The sequence below is a fragment of the Talpa occidentalis genome, unplaced genomic scaffold, assembly GCF_014898055.3.
Source record: "Talpa occidentalis isolate TD23 unplaced genomic scaffold, MPIMG_talOcc4v2.1 talOcc4.6, whole genome shotgun sequence".
Classification (NCBI taxonomy): domain Eukaryota; kingdom Metazoa; phylum Chordata; class Mammalia; order Eulipotyphla; family Talpidae; genus Talpa; species Talpa occidentalis.
In genome coordinates this window covers 122,141,121-122,165,980 of record NW_023604972.1, presented here as the reverse complement: position 1 = coordinate 122,165,980, position 24,860 = coordinate 122,141,121, and the positions used below count along the sequence as shown (strand labels likewise).

The 24,860-nt window shown below is 39.1% G+C and overlaps 1 protein-coding gene across 6 annotated transcripts in view; it reads left to right on the top strand.

The window, feature by feature from the left end:
* The window catches only part of SPEF2 (sperm flagellar 2), a 135,907-nt gene that overhangs the window by 1,389 nt on the left and 109,658 nt on the right, over positions 1-24,860 (top strand). For all 6 annotated transcript variants that reach the window (XR_008549106.1, XM_054687922.1, XM_037529217.2 and 3 more), the window contains exons 2-4: positions 6,596-6,698; positions 19,400-19,652; positions 24,165-24,305. Coding sequence is in view for 5 of the 6 variants with exons in the window: in XM_054687922.1 (XP_054543897.1) it covers positions 6,596-6,698; positions 19,400-19,652; positions 24,165-24,305 (497 nt within the window). In the remaining variant the exon portion in view is untranslated. The remainder of the gene's footprint in view (positions 1-6,595; positions 6,699-19,399; positions 19,653-24,164; positions 24,306-24,860) is intronic.

The following is a 24,860-nucleotide window of genomic DNA, read 5'->3' as shown; positions in this document are numbered from 1 at the left end:
AAAACACATTATCACTCCCTAAAGCTATACTGTTCCAAAGAAAAGCAGTTACAGATTGTTGAGTTTAATTTTGTTCATTTATTTGATTTGTGAAAACCACACCATTTGCTTAAGTTCCCAGAACTCTCTCGCATATTGAAACACTTTTGAAAAAAGTAAATAAAATTAATAAGAAACATAAAAACAGTAGTATGTCGGGTTGGGGAGTTTGGGGGAATTGTAATCGGTTTGGGGAATTTTGGTTTTGAGATGAGTAAGAAGAATTATTTCACTTTATGAAGATTAAAAGGCTGGCGACTTTTTAAGTAAGAATTTTAACAAGACAAACCAATTGGAAAATTCCCGATGTCTTTCCCTGCAGTGTAAATCTGGAAGCTGTTAGCAGAGACAGCTGCAGTGTTCTGTATCCCACTCACTAGCAATACATATTCATTGCTTGATCCTAATTGCTAAGAGGAATCTAAAGAGAGAAACAGTTCCCAGGTAACCACGCTCCTTACTATAAAACTTTTGAGACTGTAGACAACTTTGTTTGCAAACAAATGAGATAGATAGAATCTTTGCACCTCAGGAACCATACTGCTGCTTGTTGATTCCCATATTTTGATCAATTGTTTTGGTGTACAATGGAAGGTTCTGAATGGCTTTTATAGATATCATGGAAGGATCTGAAGAAGGTACAACCACTGGCAAGTTCTGGATGAGGGTCCCATTAAGAACAAGAATTTGGAGGCCAGACTGCTTGGCCTTTTATGTACCACTTACTAGCTAGTGAGTTTGGGCCAGTTATTTGCCTGCATTTGATGCTACTTAAAATAATAGTAATAATAATACCTCATAGAGTTGTGTTGAGATTAAATGAGATAGTACATGTAAAAATTATGGCATATAAAATTATGTTGTAATTCGGAGGGCGTAACCTTGTCACAGGGCATGCTAGATGGTGAAGATGGGTAAGGTGAATTTCTTAGTGCTTGTTTAGAAGTGGTGCAGTCCACATGTTGTTTCCTGGGACAAAGAAAACAGCATGAGAAGGACAAGTGAGTGCATGAGACTGAATAATGATTCAGTCATTGGAGAGACAGTTAAATCTGATTGATTTCTGGATAATTCTGAAAGGCAGGAGTCGATTTGGGTAAAACATATTATATTGAATTTTGTGTTGCCTGGGCTACCCTGACTATCTGAGTTAAAGAAAATGAATTCCAATGATGCTCAGGGAGAACAGTCTCTCCGCACTTAACAAGGTTCCTGTGCATCTCCAGAGACTTGATTAGTTGCAACATATGAAAATTCAAATCTATGTTACTAGAGCTAAGTATCTTCAGTGCATTAAATTTAACTAGATTATTTCTCCATGAAAATGGTATTAAGATGTTAATGAAATGTCTTAGACTATAATAAGTTCCTCCACAAAAAATCACATCTGAAACTCAGTTATTATTATAATGAAAAATAAGCACTGTGGAGTAATGCTTCTGAAATATTTGCTGTAAAATTCTTTAAGAATTCTGTTATTTTCAAGAGTAAGCAATGTGTCTGTTTTATAAAACTTTCATGAGTTCACCATAAGAGGAAACTAACATCAGAATGTCATAGCTGAACATTGTCTATAAGTAAATCAGAAGCCCTTTATTCCTGTGCTGCACAGATCAGATCTTTTGGGTTGGATAACAGTCCATATTCTGGATTTTGGGTGTGGCTACATTGAATGTTGAATATTGTGAGGACATTTTATGTATATTTTAATTGTATCGGTAATCTTAAACATTGTTATCAATAGTAACAGAGGTACAATAAAAAGAAAACTGGGTCTGGGAAAGTTAATTGTACCTAAGTCTTGATTTCATGGTATACAAAATAGAAATGATAATATTCAGGTTCCAGTTTTATACCCTGAGAAGTAAGAACAATTATTGCTACATATCTGGGGAGGCATCAAATGGATTTGCAAAGAGAAAACATCTATCACAGTCACTAACATCTGTACAAGGATCTAGATACTCAACTTTTTTTCTGTCTCTCACTTTATAGTAGTGCTTAGTATTGTGCTTGTCACACAATGGACACTTAGCAAATAAATTTTTATTTTACAAGAGTATATAATTGAGGCAAAAATAGAGTACTGTTTCAGGCTGAACCTTATGGATTTGTTCATCCCAAGAAGGTGACCCTGGGCACTTTGATCCTTGGTGGAGCCTTGAAAACATTTTCAGGAGCTCTATTTCATTACACTAGGCAAGTTCTTAGCGGCTGTTTCATACTGACTGAATTTGCATTTTGTTGATTTTATAAGTCAGGGTACCAGTTTATGAGGAAAAGGATAGCACTGCCCATTGAACATGGTATTCCAGCTTGGTAGGATGGTGCATGCAGGACAAGACCAAATTTATAGATCAAGAGGCTCGCTGACAATCAGAAACCAGATATTACCAAAATGACCTCTCAAATTGAGCTAATATGTGATGTGTTTTACTTTTCTGCTCTAGAGATATTTTATCTAGATATATTGGGGATGGGTTAGATTTGATTACATGAGAGAAATGAATTTCCTCCTCTTCTCCCTGTATGTGGGGATACATGCTATTCTATTTTCCAGCATGACTACTACTCTAAAAACTTATGAAATTACAATATTTGTGTATTATTTCATTGTAGCATATCTTTTTTGCTACATATGGAAAAGGATTAATGTATCCCGAGATTATAGTTTCCATGAGGTGTAAAAAGTTTGACTAGATAAATTGTTGAGAATTTTAAGAGATATTCTGTGGTCTTTGTTAATTTTTTTAAATAAGTGTGTTTCTGTAAGTTTATCCTTTTATATTAAATTTTAGTAATTTTGTTGTAAAGAGTGTTGTTTTTACTGTTTGTCCCAGATTTTGGAGGCATGCTTTATTTGAGTTCCCTTCTGCACTAACTATACTTTGTTGATTAGAGCTCAAGTACAGACTTTTGCAGAATGGTCATATGTTATTTTGAGAGATTACAGATATCAAAATATCCTATTGAATATCTAGCTATTACAGTAACTTATAAGGTATTACGGTAACCTTTTATTGGTTTGCAACCTTAGGGTGTCTGAGAGTCATATAACTTTAGATATGAAAAAGAATCTTAGATGTCATTTAATTCTCTTGCATATGAGGTCTTTAAATCAAATATGTTTAGAAATTTGCTTAGGGTTATAAAGCTAGGTAGTGGCAAGTTAGCAGTAAATTCTGTGTCTGCTGACTCTTTGTTTATTCCTATTTTAACTGGGTATCATTAAATCACACATATTTTCATACATCAGTCCTCAGGATAGTCAGGAAATTTATTACTTCTCATGTAACACAACAAATTTTTATATTTCCTGGCTAGCTCATCAGTATTTTCCTTGATTAAAATTTTGCTTCCATTGACTAAAAATTGAAATAACAAATCTAGTAACAAAAGGCTGTTGTGTAAATCAATGTCAAACTTTTAAGATATAAAATCACAAAAGAATGACACTCCATATTTTAACCATGAAAGATTATAATATAGCAACTGAGATTTTGTTTCAGACAGTAAATCTTGGGAAAATGATCAAGTCTTCAAAGGAGAAAATTGAAAAAGTCAATCAGTCTTAGGGTATGCCTGTGTCTGAACCAAGTTGGGTTTGTTCAGTTGCGCTATTCAGGGACAAACAGCACAGGTGACAGTGGACATCTCAGTATGGAAGGTATAGAAAGGACTTCCAGCAGTTGGAGTTGTGTAAGGTGTTTTGGAGGAGAGTTCAAGGAAGCTGTGCTTTGCTCTGAATTGGGATCCTGTCAAGGAGCATAGGCAATACTATAGCTGAGCTATAATCTTAATGAAGCTCATCTAGGAAGTGAGCCACATTTGGAAAAAAGCAATCACTCACACTAACCAGAATCGAGGGACATTTGGTCATTTTTATTTTGAGCACCTTTGTTTTTATGTGAGTACAGACATGATGACAGGGGGATTTTGTTTTTGTCTGGATCATGAAGGTCACAGAGTGGCCTTGTCAGATGCTGGTGTGCTGTGAAATAGACTATATTCAGCAGAAACCTGTCAAGGCTAAGTGGAGTGTGGGGCCGTCTCCCAGGAACACCAAGGCCTGGTGGGGCCAGGTCAGTTCCCAGCCAATTTGCTTGATTTTTAAAATATGATTGATAACGCAAGCTCTGGATCTTGATTGTTCTAGTGAAGGAAGGGCTGAGACTACTCTTGTATAATGCCAGATGGCCCTTGCTAAGGAACAGATGGCATTTAGGGTAAGAGCAATCTCAGTCCCTCTCATGTTGTAGTATCACAAGGCCCTATGACTGTTGTCATGTTAGAGTCAGAACCATCTGGTGCCTTGGTTAGAAAGCACAGGCTTAACATGCATTGCATGGGTAAAGACAGGCCGACAGCAGAGCTGGCTGGTTGCAGAGCTAGCATATGCCCCAAATTCCAGATTCTCCCAGCCGAAGACCCAGGAGGGGGTTAGTATCTGTTCTCTTGTCAAGAGTTATATTGATGTTTCAAATTAAGACACAGCTTTGGAGGGAAGATATAGCTGAGGAAGAAGTGTATCGACCCATCAACATGAAAGCAGGTATCATGTTTCTATAGTGATTTTAAAAATAGTTTTAAAATAATGATAAAACCAGTCTGCTTTAGGCAAAACTTGATAAAATTTACACAAATAGGTGCCAGACTCTAGACTTTAAGAATGAACACAGAATTTTTCTTTTCACATAAACTATAACCAAACACACATTTAGATGACTGGCAATTTTTGTTTGGGGGAGCTTGCAAAGTTTCACTTCTTGTTGGCAAAGTGCTTCATAGACAAAATGAAAGGTCATATAACCTTGGTCAATAGATTCTCATCCTGGGCAGTTCAGGAGTTCACCCTGAGTGAACTGAGTCAATGGGAATAGTTGACATATTTTAAAACTATTACTATATTGATTTAATATAAAATATTTTGAGGCTAAAATGTTTTGAGAATAAATATTTGAAAAGCCTTGGATAAAAGGTCCAAAGCCTAGTGGACTGATATCAGATATGCAAAATAATCTTATTTTTATGATGGTGTATAGACTTCTGGGTGAAGTCTGTACAATGATCTTTATGGAGTAACTGACCTCACCTCCCTGCAGCCACACACCAAGGGTCAGTTCTACGAATCATGAAGTGTGATTTCTCCATACTCAGTTTAGTTCCTTTATTATTAGTCAAATAAATAAAAGAGGGCCATTTGATACACACAAATGTGTGATACTGCCGTGCTATACAGTATCTAGTCTTTTGGCTGCTACTGCTTAATGAAACATGTTGAAGATTTCTATGGGATTTTGAAATTATTTGAAAGATGATGATTTTGTCCTATAATGATATTATTTATTTATTATTTTTTTAAAAAAGATTTATTTATTTATTTATTTATACAAGCACTGGGTACAGTCAGAAGCGCGGGAGGGTGAGAGAATTCACCAGAGCCAGAGCGGGGAGCAGAGCAGGCAGAAGGACCAAAGTACACTGCTGAGGGGAGCAGCGGGCGGCAGGAGAGGTGGCCAGGGAGCAGCTGGGGATCGAACCGGCGCCGCAGAGGCCGCGGGCAGCTTCGCAACCCAGCCCTCAACCACTGCGCCACTGGGGAGGCCCGATATTATTTATTTTATACATCATCCTTGAATACCATCCTTCACTTCATAAGAAAAATATAAATGACCCTAAACTAAGGACATTTTGAAAGAAAGCAAATTCTACTCAACATTTAAATATTTTTCTCTGCATTTATCAATATGTACATTCTGTGTGCCAGACACAGCACCAAGAGATTCTCATACCTTACGTCTAATTTTCAAAACAACACTCCCCAGGGTATACATAGATATGGTTATCTCTGTTTTAGAGATGAAGAGACAGAAACTCAGAGAGGTTAAGCATCTTGCCCAAGGTTGCACAGCTACCAAGGGAGACAGTCAAGACTCTGATGCAATTATCTGTGACTCCATGGCCTGATTTCCTCTGGGATGTCTTGGGACAACTGGACCAGAGTAACCCCCATCCCACAAGCACCCAGGAAAACTTGATTATGTTCCGTAGACTTTATTTATTGTCATCAGATGACTTTTGTAAAATTTCCATTACAAAATTTAAAATTAAGTCTTATAGTTTAAAAAAATTAGATGGAACATCACTTGGTTGGACTATGCTCTAATTATTGGCAAGTTGTATTGATAAGTAAGGTCTTATTTTGTAAGATCTCTTAAAGGTTTGTTTTGTTTTGAGATCTAAGGATATTTATAAGTTTTCATTGGTTGTGTTTTGTTTCATATAATCAGAAATTGTCTTTTCTTTCAAAATTTCATACATTATCAAGTACTGAGTTTATTTGGGGAACTTTTCAAAAAGTCTACTGTTTAGCTTCAGTCTTTTCATTTAGTTAAAAAAGGATATTTAAAAAAAAGATATTTCTAAAAGGACTTTCATGGCATTGTGAGTTCAACTTAAACTATGGACTTTTTCTTTAAGTCTATATTATCAAAAACAGATGAGCTATATGTGCAAAACTATATTTACTTTTTTGTCTTTGTGCTTTGAAATTCAGGTCCCAAGTCATTTGCAAAGGCATTTTCTAGTGGCTATCTCATTGGAGAAGTTCTGCACAAGTTTGAACTTCAAGATGATTTTTCAGAATTTTCGGAAAGCAGGTTGGTGAGATTACTCTTTCCTTTAAAACAGGTCTTTTGGCATTGCAACTGTTTACCCTCCAAAGTTGACCTTAAAGAATCATCAGTCACAAGATCCTTCCAAACTTTAACCAGCCAAGCAGACCATTGATATGGAAATTGTTGCTTCCTCAAAAATTCATGTTCATTGTCCCAGGAGTCAGAGAGAAAGTTGCAGGGGTCCAGGAGGACCTCATTTCTTGGGGGTGGGGGGGGTCCATTTTAATATCTTCTGTATTCCTGCAATCTTAAACCAGATTACTCCTGGTTTTTGATTATTTTGTTAGGTGGTTTTGCTTTCTTTTAAGAGGAGAGTAATAGCATATAATGTTCTGACCCATTATATTTATTTTTATGCTTTTAAAAATATGAAATAGAACTTAACTAATAATAAAAGAATCCATTATATTTTTTTTGTTTTTAAAAGTTATATTGAGATATAATTCACACATCATAGTTCACCATTTTAAAGCATACAATTCAGTGGTTTTAAATATAGTTAATACTTAGTATAATTCCTAATCATCAGCACGACCTAACCACCTAGTGCCACTGGTCTGTTTTTCATCTCTGGAAAACAGCTTCATCTACATATGTTTTGTATCATATCAATGGAGTCATACAGTATGTGGCATTTTGTGACTGGCTTCTATTTAGGATAATATTTTCAAGGTTCGTACATGTTGTAGCATCTATCAGTATGCCTTCATTCCTATTTACTCGCTGAATAATTTCAATTGGATATACCACCTTTTGCTTATGGGTTCATCGATAGATAAAAATTGCTTCCACTTTTTGTCTATTATGAATAGTACTGCTATGCACCTTGCGGTTTTGTTTTTTTTTAATTGAGGTAACATTGGTTTACAACACTGTGCTCCCTGCTTTACTCTCCCTTTTCTCTGACCCCTTTTCATAGCCTCAATTCTCCAGTCAGATTTCTAGGGTTTGAAAATTTTCTATATAAATGTTTTTATTCCTTTTAAGCATATACCTAGGAGTGGAATTGTAACAGGGTGGTCCCCAGGAAAGGGGGAGTTTCCCTACCCCACCCAAGGGAGGGTGGAGCTGAGCAGGAAGAGGAGAACTGAAGAAGAGACTGAGGAAGGAAGCAGGATGGAGCCAGGAGACCTGGAGGAGGCGCATGGAGCCTAGAGACATGTGAAGAAACTGCGTTTGTCTTTTGGTCGTGGACTGGGTGACACAGATGTGGGTGAGACCCGTGGGGAGGTGACCATGGCAGCTTTTATCTTGATGTTGATTTTGCTCTTTTCCTTCTGGGCTTGTCTGATTGTTTCTGAGAAACCAAAAATCACATTTGCGCTTATGGTAGCCAGTGCCATAGGGAAGCCCAATTTCCCAATGGGGCTGACTAACCACGGATGGCTCTGTCCTAAATCACGTTGGGCGCCAAATCTGTTATAGGACAGGGAGAGGGGCAGCCCAAACCCCGCAAACCTGCCTATTCTAAATGGGTTCTGCCATCCGCTGCATCAACACAAAACATAGGAGACTTTAATGGGAAGGAACTTTAATACAACTAGGAAACAATACAGGAAAGGCAAGGAGTCTAGTTTCTAAATGAAGCACCCAAAGTTACCCGTCCCCTCGTGGGTAAAAGTCCATCCAAATGGGATTGGCCCAGAGCAAGGCCCCAAAGCCTGCCATGAGTCTAAAGCACCTTCCAGTGGGGACCCACAGCAAAGGGTCAGAAACAATCAGACAAGCCCAGAAGGAAAAGAGCAAAATCAACATCAAGATAAAAGCTGCCATTGTCACCTCCCCACGGGTCTCACCCACATCTGTGTCACCCAGTCCACGACCAAAAGACAAGCGCAGTTTCTTCACATGTCTCTAGGCTCCATGCGCCTCCTCCAGGTCTCCTGGCTCCATCCTGCTTCCTTCCTCAGTCTCTTCTTCAGCTTCTCCTCTTCCTGCTCAGCTCCACCCTCCCTTGGGTGGGGCAGGGAACCTCCCCCTTTCCTGGGGACCACCCTGTTACAGAATCACTGGGTTACATGGTCTCATTTACTTTTTTTTTTTTTTAAGATTTATTGATTTATTTATACAAGCACTGTGTACAGTCAGAAGCGGGGGAGGGTGAGAGAATTCACCAGAGCCAGAGTGGGGAACAGGAGAGGTCTGCGCGCCATGTGGGACGCTCGCAGGGGGCCAGGGATCCAACCGGGCGCTGCAGAGGCTGCGGACAGCTTCACAGCCCAGCACTCAACCGCTGCGCCACCAGGGGAAGCCCTCATTTACATTTTGAGGAACATTCAAGTTGTTTTCCAAAATGCCTGCACCATTTATACTCACACAAGCAATAGACGAAGTTTTCAGTATTTCCACATCCTTGCCAACACTTGTCATCTGTCTTTTTTGACTATAGCCAACCACGTGACTATGAAGGAGCAGCCCATGTGATTTTGATTTGCATTTCCCTGGTGGTGAATGATGTTTTATTGTCTTTTCATATGTTTATTAGTAATTTATATAGCTTTGTTGGTGAAACATTTTTCAAACATTTTCCATCTACTTTCTTTAAATTTTATTTTTCAAAGAGATTTTAGACACAAGAAAGCTGAAGAACACTGGAGATTTCCCATTAATCACATGTGTGTAGATTATGTGTTCCTGAGGATTTTTCCTATTTATGTAAATTATCTAATGTTTGCGTGCACTTGCTCATACTACTCTTGCAATCCTTATTATTTCTGTTACATGCACAGTGATGTCCTCTTTATTCATGATTTTAGTAAGTGGAGTCTTCTCTCTCTTTCTTGATAAGTCCAGCTAAAAGTTTGAAAAGTTTGTTGATCTTTACAAAGTTCAACATCGGAAATTTTAGATATTCTGGTTTCTTTGTCTTTCACAAGCCATGTCTTATATGGAGTATGACCCCCTCCACCTCCCAGCCACCTTTCCATCAACCCAGAGCCCTAACTTCAACTGGTTTGGTCTATAGCTTGTCATGTGTTTTTATTTTGCCTTGTACCTTTACATATAACTATTCTTTCTTCACTTCCACCATGAGAAACTTTATTCATTGTTAAGATCCAGCTCAAAATCTTCTTTGATTCCAAAGAAGTTTTATCACATCAAGTTATAATGATTTATATGTCAGATCTTATCATAGTGCCTGCCACATGAAGGAACCTAAACATTGTTTGATGAGTGAATATATAAATGTTTACTCCTCAGCTAGACTGCAAAGTTGCCGAAAGTTGCAGAGTGTGTTTATGCATTTATTCTTTGCCCCCCAGCATTGTCCTTAACCCATGGCAGACACACAGTAGTCTTTCTCTTTTGAATAAATGGATGATGCTAGAAAGTATAGGTGTTTACCCGCAGAAAACTGAAAGGGCCGTACTGAGCAGATCTAGCATGCAGCATTTCAGGTTCAGTGATTTGGCTCTTGTGAGCAGGTTCATAGAGGGCCTTTGTGTGAGTTGGAAAAAGGGACCCCATCCAGATGAGCACAACTGTGAAGATGGGTAATTTTAGTCAGCGAGGCCTTGTGCCCTTTTGGATGAAGCAGTCTCATGTCAGGAATGGGACTTGGCACGGTGAGCTAGGATGCATCTCATACCTTTGACCCACCTTTGGACAAGAATTCCTCTGGGAAGCATCATATGAAACAGTCCCTCTTTTAAACCAGTGCAAAGGACTAACTCTCAATCACACTCAGAATTATTGCATACCTCAGAGTGGGGAGAAGGGTGTAGTTGGCCTGACAGCCAAATATAAGACCTTTTTAGTTCTTAAAACAATCCACCCTCCCCCCCCACCGGGGAACATGGTTTCTTAAAAGAGGCCAGAATCATTAGGCTCATAGTTGTGATCTTCGTAATCGTTAGTTAGTGGGGAAAAGGATTCTTCTTGTCAAAACCCATTTGTTAGGCAGTAAGTTGATGGCCAGGACTCATGATTTGGGGAATTTGTCTTTGATTTAAGTTTCTTTGATCTAAAATGTAAATAATAAACTATTTATTGCTTATAATGTGTAGTTATTTCCCTTGGAAATTACTTAATTCTGAGGATAACTCATCTAACTCTGAAAGAATTCCCTATTTTAGAATATTGCTAGGCTATCCCAAAGGGTGAAAAATGAAGAGATTCACTGAGAGAATGAAATGTAAAGGAGCATGATGTCCCTGGGGGCGGGGCAGCTTTGTAAGATGTTTTCGCTCAGGTGGCAAGAAGGAGGGGAGATAGGTGATCCCTTGGCAAATAAGAACTGCAAGTGTAGAGGGAGAGGCTTTTCCCAGAATACAGTCCTCATTACCTCCGAGGTCATCATTTACATCATATGCTCTCTCTCCAGAGCAAAGATGTCCCAGTGGTTTCTCCATGTTCAAAACAACTGTTGATTACCATGTTATATTGGTTAAGCATATTTTTTTTTAAGATTTATTTTATTTATGCAAGAACCGGGGTATAGGCCAGGTGTGTGGGAGGGTGAGAGGATTCACCAGAGACAGAGTGGGGAACAGGACAGGCAGACTGACTGAAATACACTGCCGAGGGGAGCAGTGGGCGAGACAGGAGAGGTCTGGCTCACCATGTGGGTATCTACATGGCTGGCGGGGATCGAACTGGCACTGCAGAGGCTGCAAACAGCTTCACAGCACTGTGCTCAACTGCCTGCACAACCAGAGAGGCCCTGATTAAGCATATTCTATAAACATGAGTACATCTCTGCCCATTTACACACCAACTATGTTCCCAAAATTTTAATTGGTTGGAAATTTGGAATATATATCAGAAACATCCAGAGAGAAGTACTCTTATACCTTGGAACTTTGGTTACTCCATTAAAGTCATCTTAAAGTCTGGCATGTCACGACACCATAATATTGTGACTTATACTGCATGTTGGCAGGGGGGTCATATAATACAAACAAAGGTGTTCTCCACTTTTCCTGAATGCAGAGTTATATTTTGGTAAAATTTGGAAATGAATAGTATTTGCTTTTGGATTCTCCCTCTTAAATTATGGTGCCCTTAACCTCTGAAGTTCAAGGTTATGGCCCAGGCCAAGTCTCTGACTAAGGTCTTTCAGCCCATATCTTCCCAGATATAGTGGACAAGACAAAAGCGCTCCTAGGAGAGAAGGGCATGAAAGGATAACTGTGAAGGAAGATCAAAGGCAGTGTGGGTGCCTGACCAAGCAGGGTAAGCACAGGTCATGTGTCTGGCTCTGATCTTTCACAATCACACTCTTCCAGACATGGTCTGCATCGCCTCAGTCATTTTAGGCAAACACTTATTATTTCAAAACATAACGTCATTTGCAGGGGAAAGATTGCAAAAGTAGATATGAGACCTTCAAAAACTGTTTCCTTGTTTTCTGCTAAGTAGATTTCCTTGAAACATTCATTATGTCTCCTCCTCACTTCTAGGAACTGTTTCTTTTTATTAATTTAAATAATTTTACTCATAGTTTGATGGGTTTAGGATTATACACTAAGTGTACATTACCAAATATTCCTGGTAAAAGAGTGTTGTGTACAGAGAGAAGAGGACACCATGTGATTGGAAACGGAATTCCAGTCATTGCTTTGCTATTTTTGTTGATATTGGCCTTCTCATCACACTAAACCATTACACGTGTTTAGAAATCATTCCTCTCTTTCCCCAAAACCAGCTGCTTTTAGAGTGTGGTGTTTTAACTTGAAGTTAGTATCTGCTTCTAGGCTAGATTTTAGGAGAGTTACAAACACCCACAATAGCATGTGTATTGTGTGGGTATGTGTGTAGATGTGTGTGTTTTTTCCCCCTGTGGAAAAGTTTCCATAGCTCTCGTAAGATTTTCTTTTTTTTTTTTTTTTTTTAATAAATTTTATTGTTATATTCCCCATACAATTGCAGCCCCCCCATTCTGACCCCAATCCCTCCCCTCCCACCCCCGCCCCCCTAAAAGTGTCTCTGGTTCATAGTTTTTTGTTGATTTTGATTTTCACTTTCTTATAGTTATTCATTTTCCTGGTCCCTTATTTAAGTTTTCTAGATTCCTGCTATGAGTGAGACCATCCGGTATTTTTCTTTTTCTTTTTGGCTTATTTCGCTGAGCATGATCCCTTCCAGCGCCATCCATGTTGCTGCAAATTGCATGTGTTTATCTTTTTTGAATGCTGAGTAATATTCCATGGTATATATGTACCACATCTTCTTGATCCAGTCATCTGTTTTTGGGCATTTGGGTTGTTTCCAAAGCTTAGCTATTGTAAACAGTGCTGCTATAAACATAGGGGTGCAGGTGTTCTTTGGAATTGATGTTTCTGTGTCCTTTGGGTAAATACCTAGGAGTGGAATTGCTGGATCATATGGAAGCTCTATGTTTAGTAGGTCCAGAAATCTCCATACAGCTTTCCACAGTGGTTGGACCAGTTTGCACTCCCACCAACAGTGCAGAAGAGTTCCTTTTTCTCCACACCCTCGCCAACATTTGTTGTTGCTAGTTTTTTTAATATGTGCCATTCTCACTGGTGTAAGATGGTATCTCATGGTAGTTTTGATTTGCATTTCCCTGATTACAAGTGATGTTGAACATTTTTTCATATGCCTGTTGGCCATTTGCATTTCCTCTTCAGAGAAGTTTCTTTTAAGCTCTTCTGCCCATTTTTTGACTGGATTATTTTCTTTGTTGTTGTTGAGTCTCATCAGCTCTTTGCATATTTTTGTGATCAGTCCTTTATCATTAGTGTTGGGTGCAAAAATGTTCTCCCAGTTGGTGGGGTTTCTCTTTGTTTTTGTTATTGTCTCTTTTGCTGTGCAAAAGCTCTTTAATTTGATGTAGTCCCAGCTGTTTATCTTTGCCTTCACTATCACTGCTTTGGGTGATGTGTCTGTAAAGATGTCTTTGATGTGCAAATCACGTAGTGTTTCGCCTATATTTCCTTCTATATATTTTATGGTTTCAGGTCTTATGTCTAGTTCTTTAATCCATTTTGAGTTGATTTTTGTGTATGGTGTGAGGTGGTGGTCAAACTTCATTCTTTTGCATGTAGCGACCCAGTTTTCCCAGCACCATTTATTGAACAAACTTTCTTTGCTCCAATGCATAGTCTTTGCTCCTTTGTCAAAGATTAGTTGACCATAAATCTGTGGGTTTATTTCTGGATTTTCTATTCGATTCCATTGGTCTGTATGTCTGTTCTTGTTCCAATACCATGCAGTTTTGATGATTATGGCTTTGTAGTATAGTTTGAAGTCTGGGAGTCTGATGCCTCCATTCCCTTTTTTTTTCAGGAGAGCTTTGGCTATTCGGGGTTTTTGGTGATTCCATATGAATTTCATCAATAATTGTTCTATTTCTTTGAAGAATGACATTGAAATTTTGATTGGAATAGCATTGAATCTGTATATTGCTTTTGGTAGGATGGCCATTTTAATAATGTTTATTCTTCCAATCCATGAGCAGGGGATGTCTCTCCATTTCTTTGTGTCTTCTTCTATTTCTTTTAACAGTGTTTTATAGTTTTCTTTGTATAGGTCCTTTACCTCTTTTGTTAGATTTATTCCCAAATATTTGATTTTTTTTGTTTCAATAACAAAAGGGATGGTCTTTTTGATTTCTTCTTCTTCAGATTTATTGTTTGTGTATAGGAAGGCTACTGACTTTTGCGTGTTGATTTTGTATCCTGCCACTTTACTGAACTGATTGATGAGTTGAATTAGCTTTTCTGTGGAGTTTTTGGGGTTCTCTATGTATAATATCATATCGTCTGCAAATAGTGATAGTTTGACTTCTTCTTTTCCTATTTGGATTCCTTGGATGTCTTTCTCTTGTCTTATTGCCCTGGCTAGGACTTCCAGTATTATATTGAAAAGCAATGGTGAGAGTGGACATCCTTGTCTTGTTCCAGATCTTAATGGAATTGCTTTCAGCTTTTCACCATTGAGAATGATACTGGCTGTTGGCTTGTCATAGATGGCCTTTATGATGTTGAGGTATGTTCCTTGTATCCCCAGAATTTCAAGGGCTTTTATCATGAATGGGTGTTGCACTTTGTCGAAAGCTTTCTCCGCATCTATTGATATTATCATATGGTTTTTATATTTCTTTTTGTTGATGTGTTGGATAACGTTGATTGATTTTCGGATGTTAAACCATCCTTGTGCCCCTGGAATGAATCCAACTTGGTCGTGGTGAATTATCTTATGGATACATTGTTGGATTCTGATAGCTAAAATTTTATTGAGGATTTTTGCATCAGTGTTCATTAGGGAGATTGGCCTGTAGTTTTCCTTTTTTGTGTTGTCCTTGTTCGGTTTTGGTATTAGTGTAATGTTGGCTTCATAAAACGTGTTTGGTATTGTCCCTTCCTTCTCAATTTTTTGGAAGAGTTTGTGAAGGATAGGCACTAATTCGTCTCTGAATGTTTGGTAGAATTCATTTGTAAATCCATCAGGTCCTGGGCTTTTGTTTTTGGGGAGGTTTTTTATTACCATTTCAATTTCGCTAATTGTAATTGGTCTGTTTAGGTGTTCTATTTCTTCTTTATCTAGCTTTGGGTGATTGTAGAGTTGTAGGAATTTGTCCATCTCCTCTACATTGTTAAACTTGTTTCCATATAACTGTTCATAGTAGTTACTGATTATTCTTTTGATTTCTGCTGTGTCCGTTGTGATTTCTCCTCTTTCATTGATGATCCTGTTTATTTGTGCTTTCTCCCTTTTTTCCTTTGTGAGCCTGGCTAGGGGTTTGTCTATTTTATTGATTTTTTCAAAGAACCAGCTCTTGGTTTCATTGATCTTTTGGATTGTTTTTTTAGTTTCAATTTCATTTATTTCTGCTTTGGTTTTTATTATTTCTTTTCTTCTACTGGTTTTGGGGTTTTTTTGTTGTTCTTTTTCTAGATCTTTGAGCTTCGAGATGAGGTTGTTTCTTTGCGTTCTTTCTTGTTTCTTGATGTGAGCTTCTATTGCTATATATTTTCCTCTTATTACTGCTTTTGCTGCATCCCATACATTTAGGATATTAGTGTCCTCCTTGTCGTTCAATTCAAAAAATTTTTTAATTTCTTCTTTGATCTCCTCATTAGTCCAATGGTCTTCCAGTAGTGTGGTTTTTAATCTCCATGAGGTAGGAAAGTTCCTTGCCTTCTTTTTATGGTTTATTTCTAGTTTGATGCCTTCATGGTCAGAAAAGATGGTTGATATGATTTCAATCTTGGTGTATCTGTTGATGTTTGTCTTGTGCCCCAGTATGTGATCGATCCTGGAGAATGATCCGTGTGCGCTTGAGAAAAATGTGTACTCCGTTTTTTTGGGGTTTAGTGTTCTATAGATGTCTGTTAAGCCTAATTGCTCTAGGTCCTTTTTTAGAGCTTTGGTTTCTTTACTTATTTTTTGTCTTGTTGATCTATCCATTGTTGATAGTGGTGTGTTGAAGTCTCCCACTACGTATGTGTTTTCTCTGATGTCTGTTTTCAGAGAGGACAACAGTTGTCTGATATATTTTGGTGCTCCTTCGTTTGGTGAGTATATGTTAATGAGTGTTATTTCTTCTTGAAGTATTGTCCCCTTGATCATAATGTAGTGACCATTGGGGTCTCTTTTTATCTTTTTGAGTTTGAAATCTGTTTTATCTGATATAAGTATAGCTGTTCCTGCTTTCTTTTTTGGTCCATTTGCTTGTAGGATTGTTTTCCATCCTTTAACTTTGAGCCTATTTTTATCTTTTGTAGCTAAATGTGTTTCCTGGAGACAGCAAAAGGTTGGGTTTTGTTTCTTAATCCAGGCTGCCACTCTGTGTCTTTTTATTGAAGAGTTTAGTCCATTTACATTTAGAGTTAATATTGATATGTTAACATCTGTATTTGCCATTGTGTTTGTCTTTCCTTTGATTTTATTTATTTATTCTTTTAATAACTTTTTTTTTTTTTTTGGCCTTCTTTCATTGTTATTCGTCCCTCTGAGGTTCTGGCTTTAGGACTCCTTGTAGTATTTTTTGGAGTGGGGGTTTAGTTGCAATGAAATTCCGGAGTTTCTGTTTGTCTGGGAAGGTCCATATTCTTTCTTCAAAGAGTAAGGAGAGCTTTGCGGGATAGAGTATTCTTGGTTGGCATCTGTTTTCTTGGAGTCTGTTGACTATGTCCCTCCACTCTCTCCTTGCCCGTAGTGTTTCTTCGGAGAAGTCTGATGTCAGCCTGATTGGTTTTCCTTTGAATGTTATCTGTTTCTTCCCTCTTGCCAGCTTCATTATTTTTTCCTTGTCCTGGATTCTTGGGAGCTTTACTATTATGTGTCTTGCTGTATTTTTCCTTTCGTCGTGGAAGTTTGGTGTTCTTCTTGCTTCTTGTATATCAATTTTCAGCTCCTTCTTCGCGTTTGGGAAGTTCTCTTCAATTATCTCTTTGAATATTTTCTCTGTTCCTACATCTCTCTCCTCTCCTTCTGGTATTCCTATAACTCTTATATTTCCTTTCCTCATGGAGTCAGATAGTTCCCGAAGTCTTTCTTCGTTCTTTTTCCTTCGTACTTCTCTTTCCTTTTCTGTTTTGGTTCTTTTTATTTCTGTGTCTTCAAGATTACTTATTCGTTCTTCCATTTCATCTATTCTGCTTTCATTGCTTTTCCCAGAATTTTTTAGTTCTTCCATTAATTCTTTGATCTCCTGCATTTCTTTTACTTCCCTCTTTAGGGACTCAATTTCTTTCTTCTGACCATTGTTTTCCCTCTCTAGGGACTCAATTGCATTCTTCTGATCGTTGATTATTTTTCCCTTATCATTGTTTTCCTTTATGACTTCTGTCAGTTTTTTAATCACGGCAATTTTAAATTCTCTTTCTGGAAGGCTCAGAAATTCTTCCAAGTTATTGTCTTTGCAATCTGGGGGCTGGCTTTCTTTTTGTGGTGTGCTTTTTCTCTGGAGAGTTGCTAGGTTGTGTGTGGTTCTTCTCCTCCCTACTGTCTGTTTTCTAATTTGCTGTATGCGTTGGGACACTGTGTTGTTGGGACTGGCCGGCATCTTGGGTGGGCTTCTCTGTTCCCCTCTGGTTCTTCCAGGAGTCATCTGTCAGTTTCAAGCAGCCGGGCGGCCGGGGCTGTGTGCTGGTGCTGGTCTCCTCCTGGGGGGCGGGGCTCTCTTTAATGGCGCCTGGAGCTCACCTCCGCAGCGGATCCTGCAGGGTTCGCCTCAGCTCCCGTTCACGGGGTGTGGTGGCTGCAATAGTTCCTTTCCACTCACAGTCCCGCTTGCTGTGTCCGTTTTTCTTGTGGGCCGTTTTGGTTTGTTGTTTCCTCCTCTCTGCCGGTCGGAGAGTGCCGACTTTGTGGGCGGGGGAGGGGAGCAGGGTTCTGCGCTTCCCTCCCTTCTCGTCCTCTTTTATGGCAACTTTCTTCTTCGGGCAGTGTGCTGGAGTCACCCGTTTATCTTCCGTGTCCCAGTTCTCACTGGGACCTGCCGCTTTTCCTCCCTATTCACTTTTTTTTAATGGGAGATCTTACTCGCAGCGTCTCCTCGCCGCCATGTTGCTCCGTCTCAAAGTTTAAGTGCTAAATGATCTCTATAAACTTCTGAAAGTTAACTGAAGTCACGAAGGTCAAAGTATCTTCCCCAAATAATTTCATAGTTCCAAGTCAAACAATTGGGTGAGTAGTCCTTTAATATTAGAAATTCTGTAGGTAATCAAATATATAGCAACATTCTCTGTTCTAAGGTATCTTTGCAGGTTGCGGGAGGAGCAAAGGGGAGGATTCTGACATATTAAATTATACCTAATGTTTTTCCCCACTGGAGACTGTCACCAACATTAAGCAAAGAAAGAGTAAGTCAGTGGTTAAAATTGATATTTACATCCAGTTTGATCACAGAGAGGCATAGAAGTTTAAAATGCATCCATCATCTTTTGCCTTTTTTCTGTCACCGGATTCATAGGCTCATTAACAGTCCTAGCTCATGTGGGACCTCGATTCAATTTATCACACTTGTTGATTCACCTCTTCTCCCACTTTGAATTCCACAAGGGCAGGGACTCTGTAGCATTTTAATAAATTTATTAAAACATATCAAATTTAATAAATACACTTGGTACATAATGTATTCAATAAATGCTAGTTAAGAGAGTGAATTAATACATGAATGGATCAATGAATTTCTTCTAATATGAACCTGATTTGCTAATAGATGATTCAAAAATAAGTATGTCTTATAATTATAAAGTCTTTATTAACTCTTAAAGTAGTAATACAAGTTGTATAATAAAAAGTACATAATTAATTTGATTGCAGAGCTGATATTATTTAATTAAATATTTCTAACAGTGCCCAGGAGGCTTGGTCAATGCAATATTTAGGACTATTTTCATTTGAAGAAACACATCTAAAATGCAATTTGCCTTTAGGGTAAAATATTTTTCAAAACCATACTAAAGCTTTTCCATTTAGAAGAAAGCACTTAGTTATATTTTGGTATTGACTTCTAGTAGAAATCCAAGTATCTAAGCAATAAAGTACAAAATTAATGTATTTTATTTAGCTATTTAGGAGAAATAAAATCATGGAGTTTAGGATAATGGAAAATTTCAATGTATTTACATGATTGAGTGACTTTAGAAAGGAATGATATCTTTTAAAGAACACAGGGTGATTCATGATATTGGATCATGGCAGTACCTCTGAGAGTTGTTTTTAATTCCATGGCAGTGTTTAATTATGCAAAATATTTCCACACCTAGGAACCCCAGTACCAAACGCAGTAATTTTTCTCGCTTGGAACCAACACTCCATCTCCTTGGCGTACAGTTTGATCAGAACATGGCCCAAAATATCATCACAGAAAAGCCTGGGGCAGCAACAAAGCTTTTATATCAGTTATACATCACTCTGCAGAAGAGGAAGAGAGGCGGGCCAAGTGGATTGGAAGTGCCAAGCCTGCACCCCATCCCCGGTGTAAAGCTTCAAAACATGAAAAGTGAGGCTTTTCGAGATGTAAGTCCATAAAGACACTTTATAAGCACATCACGATATCAACCCTGGTACAGAGAGATGATGTCATGCTGCATCCCTCAGTGAAGCCCCTTTGGGTTTTTATCACTCGCTTGGATGTTATGGGCCACACTTGGGCTTCATTTAATATTAGTATTTTCCGTTCATTTACCCACTTTTGATACCTTCTTCCATCGTATTCACATTGACAGTAGTTTATCAAATTCTGTTTGTGCTTAATTGCCTATGTTTTTATGTCTGCTCTTCTCTTCCCACCTCTGCCAACATGTCTCCCAAAATTCAGGCTTTCTACAGGAGCTTAATTAACTGCTAAATAAACCTAAAATTCCATTTCTTTGGGTTCTGCTCAGAAACTTTCTATTTTGCATATATTCTATCTCCAATTTAGATTAACATTCAAAATCTTTCCCTAACTGATCTTTAATTCAACCCATTTGTAGAGTCAGGAATGGCCACAGTGCAGGTTTTCTATGATCCAGGAGACCGGGTAAAGGAGAAGTCAGAGTCCTCAGTGGTTTTTGCAGGCTTTTTATTGGGATTTACCCAGTACACAGCAGGCAAGGGTGCTGGGGGGCCAGGAGGCTGGCAGGACTCCCAGCCCCCAGCAGGTCTTCATTCTATCTAGGCTCTTCGGCCTTCTCTCTGTTTCTCTCTCAGCTTCTCTTTTGGCTTCTGCTGGCGTCCCCGTGACGCCGCCCTTAAAAGCCCAGTCTCAGCCCAGGTGAATCCCATCTACCTAGGCCCACACCCTATTCCAGGTGCCCGCCATCAGGCATGCATTCAGGACCGCAAGGATCCATCATCTCTCCTGATGGCGGAAGGGCAGAAAAGCCTGATATTTTTCCTTACCCTACACCATTTTTCTACCTCTATAGTCCCAGCTACAGTTGTTTTCCCTTTTATGTTAATCAGCAGCTTGTCCTGCTTTCCCTTCTCTCCCACCCAAGCTCACCCTTCTCATCTCTCCTCTTTCCCTCAACTTTTCTTCCATCTGCCTCTGTGCATTCTTCCTGGTGTACATGGCTTCTGCCTGTGGAGCTCATAGGGTGGAGGTAATTCTCACTCTCCATATTAATTCCCTGCTGCCTACATGGTTGGCTAATTTTCATTATTTATTTGCCACAAGATTTTTAATTCCTCAGATTCAGGGAATATTCCTAGTATATACTTTGAACATTGAAAATACTCATTAAATTGTATTTTGATTAACTGACACAATTTTTTAGTTGACAGTTCTATTTTCCATGCTAGCTCGTTATGGTAAGAGAAGCATATGAACTTCTCCAGGCCTGTAGGATAATGGAGAGTGCTGCACCGATGGAATGCACTAAATAGAAATGGAAATAATTCAATCCTTAAATTTAATTTATGAAGCAACAGTGACAACATAGATGTGAGGGCCAGCTCTCCTTTTAGATGTGTCTATTCTAAACGGACATTTCTATGAGCCTGGTAGCAGAATGAACTCAGCACCCCCACGGAGAGAGAGAAATAGATTAGGCTGAAAGCCAAATAACATGGCATCGGCCTCCTTCGCTTACAAGTTTGCTCCCTTGATGGCAGTCCCTGCAACAGCCGCAGTCTCAATCTCCTGACTGTTAAAACAAAGATGATTGTCTCTACCTGCACCCGAGTTAACTGGTGCTTATAGCTTCAAGAAGACAACATACATGAGATTTTTTTTTTTGTAAAGTGTAGGGTCGGTAAAAGGTATCAGGCTTTTCTGCCCTCCCGCCATTAGGATAGATGAGGGAACCCTGTAGTCCTGAATGCATGCCTGATGGCGGGCACCTGGAGTGGGCACACCTGGGCTGAGAGACTGGACTTTTAAAGGCGGCGTCACGGGGACACCAGCAGAAGCCGAGAGAGAAGCAAGAGAAGCAGAAGTCGAGAGAAGGCCGGAGAGCACAGAGTGAAGACCTGCTGGGGGCTGGGAGGCCTGCCAGCCTACCGGCCCCCCAGCGCCCCTGCCTGCCGTGTACCTGGTAAATCCCAATAAAAACCTGCAAAACCACTGAGGACTCTGACTCCTCCTTTACCCGGTCTGCTGGATCATAGAAAACCTGCGCTGTGGTATTCCTGACCCTACAAATGTATAAAACAGTCAACAATAACCTGTGTTGTAAGAGCTACGCAGATGACATCGAACAAAAGAATGTTGGATTTGAGGTTGGTCTTGGTGACCTTCCAGAGTCAATCACTCATTCACTGAATAAATATTTGTTTATTATGTCAGATACTTGCATAATGAAAAACACAGGGGAAAAGCCCAACCATCTCAGAGCTTACATTTTAGGGAGAGAAAAATGTTGCAGCAGAGCAGTGTAGTTTACAGTAAGTTGTGGAGTAAATTGGAGCGGAAGAAGGGAGCACAGACTATACTTTCAAAAAACGTGGAGGTAGAGGAGAGAAAAGCAAAAGCAGCTGTGGAGAAAAGCTCAAGCGTGGGTTTGTTTTCTGAATATGGAGACAGGGAGCACCTGCCTGCGAGAGAATCAATCAGTGGCAGGTGACCGGCGGGAGGACACTGGAGATCCTTTGTGGACGAGAAGAGGCAGAATGAATCAATGGTCCAGATGAAGGAGAAATCTCAGGAAAGAAGCAGAGATGCCTTTTTCTGTGATACCAGATGGAGGAAGATAAAGTGTCTCTTATGTGATAATATTAATAATGACTAAAATTTATGAGTGTACGGAATGAGATGCCAAGCCCTGTTGCTTCATATGTTTTATCTTGCTTGGTCTTCACAACAGTCCTATGAGACAGGGACTTTTGTTATTCCCATTTTACAAATGATGAAACTGAGGTACAGACAGGTTAGGTGATTTGCCCGACCTTCTTGAGGCTAGCAGGTGGTAGAGCTGACCCTCAAGCCTAGGCAGCCTGACTCTAGAAGCCACACCCCCAACCTGCAGGCTATACTGTATCTCAGGGAAGTTCCTGGGCTGTCAGGAGAGACATTAAGTTGAGGCTACAGGTGGGTGTTCAAGGGGAGCAGCAGGAAGTTCAAGGATCTGACATTTTCATTGCCTTGTGAAGATGGAGGCCAGCCCATTTTTAATAGTGGGAAGTGCAGGATGGCACGTAAAGGCTAAAAGTCAGTTCCAAGGTCCTCTGTGGTCTTCTAAGGTGAGTGCCAGCAGCTACTGAGACAGTTTTAGAAGAGAAGGACCAGAAATGGCTTAGGCAAATTGTACCATTTTTTCTTTTTTAAAGTCTCCAGCTTCGAAGGAGATTATTTAGGATATAACAGTGAAAGATTTAGTTAAACTCATCTCCTTCCTAATCATCTCTGAACGTTCTTTTTCTTATGCTTTTGCTCTCTCATTTGCAGTACTCTGGAGGTTTTAATATTTCTTCACTTTTTTTGAGGAAGAGAAAATGGAAAGATCTTGCTCTTTATATTATCTCTTACGTGTTGAAATTGGTTTTATAACATTATTTTTATGAAAAGGTATTTCCAAGTATTCAAGTGCCATTCATTGAAAATTAAGCTCAGAGAGAAAATTTAAAGTATATTTGAGACTATTTTGAAGAGAGAATTCAGATAATTTGTTTTAATTGTCCTTGTGTTAAGTGCGGGGCTTCACCCATCAGCAATATTCATAGGAATTTATTTTGAAGACAAATTTCCTATGTGCTTATAATGCCTGCTTCCCCTTTGTTCTCTAATAACAGAACCTTTTGAAATGCCTTTATCACTAAGAGACTTAGAAACTTGAAACCATTAAACTGATTTCTACCTAGTGTGGATTACCCACAGGTTTCAAGAAAAATATGAACAAAAGAAAGATCTTGTCCACATGTATTTTGAGAATCTTGAAAAATTTCAAAAAAGTTTTAGAAATTTAAATTAATGGTTCAGATGTTTTTGGGACAGGGCTGCTGCCACCCAGGCTAGCGGGAGCTCACGGCCAATGTCATTACTGAGGGAGAAAGACTGGACCTTCTTCGTTTCCCTCTTCTGTTTCTCTTTTTCTGGCAATGTGGAGTGATTCCTTCCTTCCTTTCTAGTCCCCTTAAATATCTCTTAACATCTTTGTAGCCCTTTTTATTGGGGCTCACTCCCTGCTGCTTCTCAGATTCCTTTGAAAACGTTTTAATAATCTCCTGTGCCTTTAAGGACATGAGAGGACAATTGTGTGTGGAAGCATTAAAGACTTTTCAGAGAATTTCAGGTGGCTGGATACATGGATGAGTAAACTACAGGCAAAATAATAACAGTTCTTCTTTGTGGGGAGGGAAGAAATGATGAGAGGCAAACTCTGAAAGATCTTATGATCCTATTACTTGCCAGAGAGTGGAAAAAGAATCAGGTTTCCCCTTGGCATTACATTGCTTCTGAATATTACACAATTGTGACACCTAGTCCTTTGGTGCTGATTTCTGAAAATTTTAATGGGAAAATTGTATGTATGTGTACCTGTGAGTGCATACCATTGCCTATTCACCTGGTGAGCTGAATAGCTAAACTCATGTTTATGGGATATTCAGCAACGCCTGAGCAGAAGACGACAGAATGAGATAATGGCCAAAATCCAAGCAGCTATCATACAGATTCCCAAACCTGCATCAAATCGTCCTATGAAGGCACTTGAGTTCCAAAAAATGATGAAAAAGAAAAGAGAGGCAGAGGTGAGTGATTATCTTTTAATATGTTGTTTATCTTAATGAAAGAATGATTTCTCCCTTAAACTTATAAAGACCTCCCAAGCTTCTTACTTTCTTCTTCTACTATATCATTCAAAATCCCTCTGTTGTTTGCATATACAACCCATTTTATACCATTCTTTGTTCTGAAGCAAAGGACATAGCTGAGGCCAGGGATGACACACTCATGTTAAATGAGGGTGGCCGACTGCACTCTTGTGTTGAGGATTCTGTGGTCTCTGGCTGGCTGACTAAGCCAGAACCAGTGCTGTCATGTGGCTTATAACGCCCATGGGTGCAGCAGGGGCTAGTCGAAGTACTCATACCATGTATGTGCCAGTCCTCCTATAAGATTTTATTCAATTCTTCTTTACCATGTTGCACTATTTTTCTTTGAATCCTGGAAACTTTAAGTGGTTTGCTCACCAGCAGTATATTGAAATTCGAGCTCCTAATCTCATGATATTTTTGCTAAACTATACCAACTACCAGTTATTTCAATAGAATATAATCTGATTGTATTTCACAGGGGGCACAATG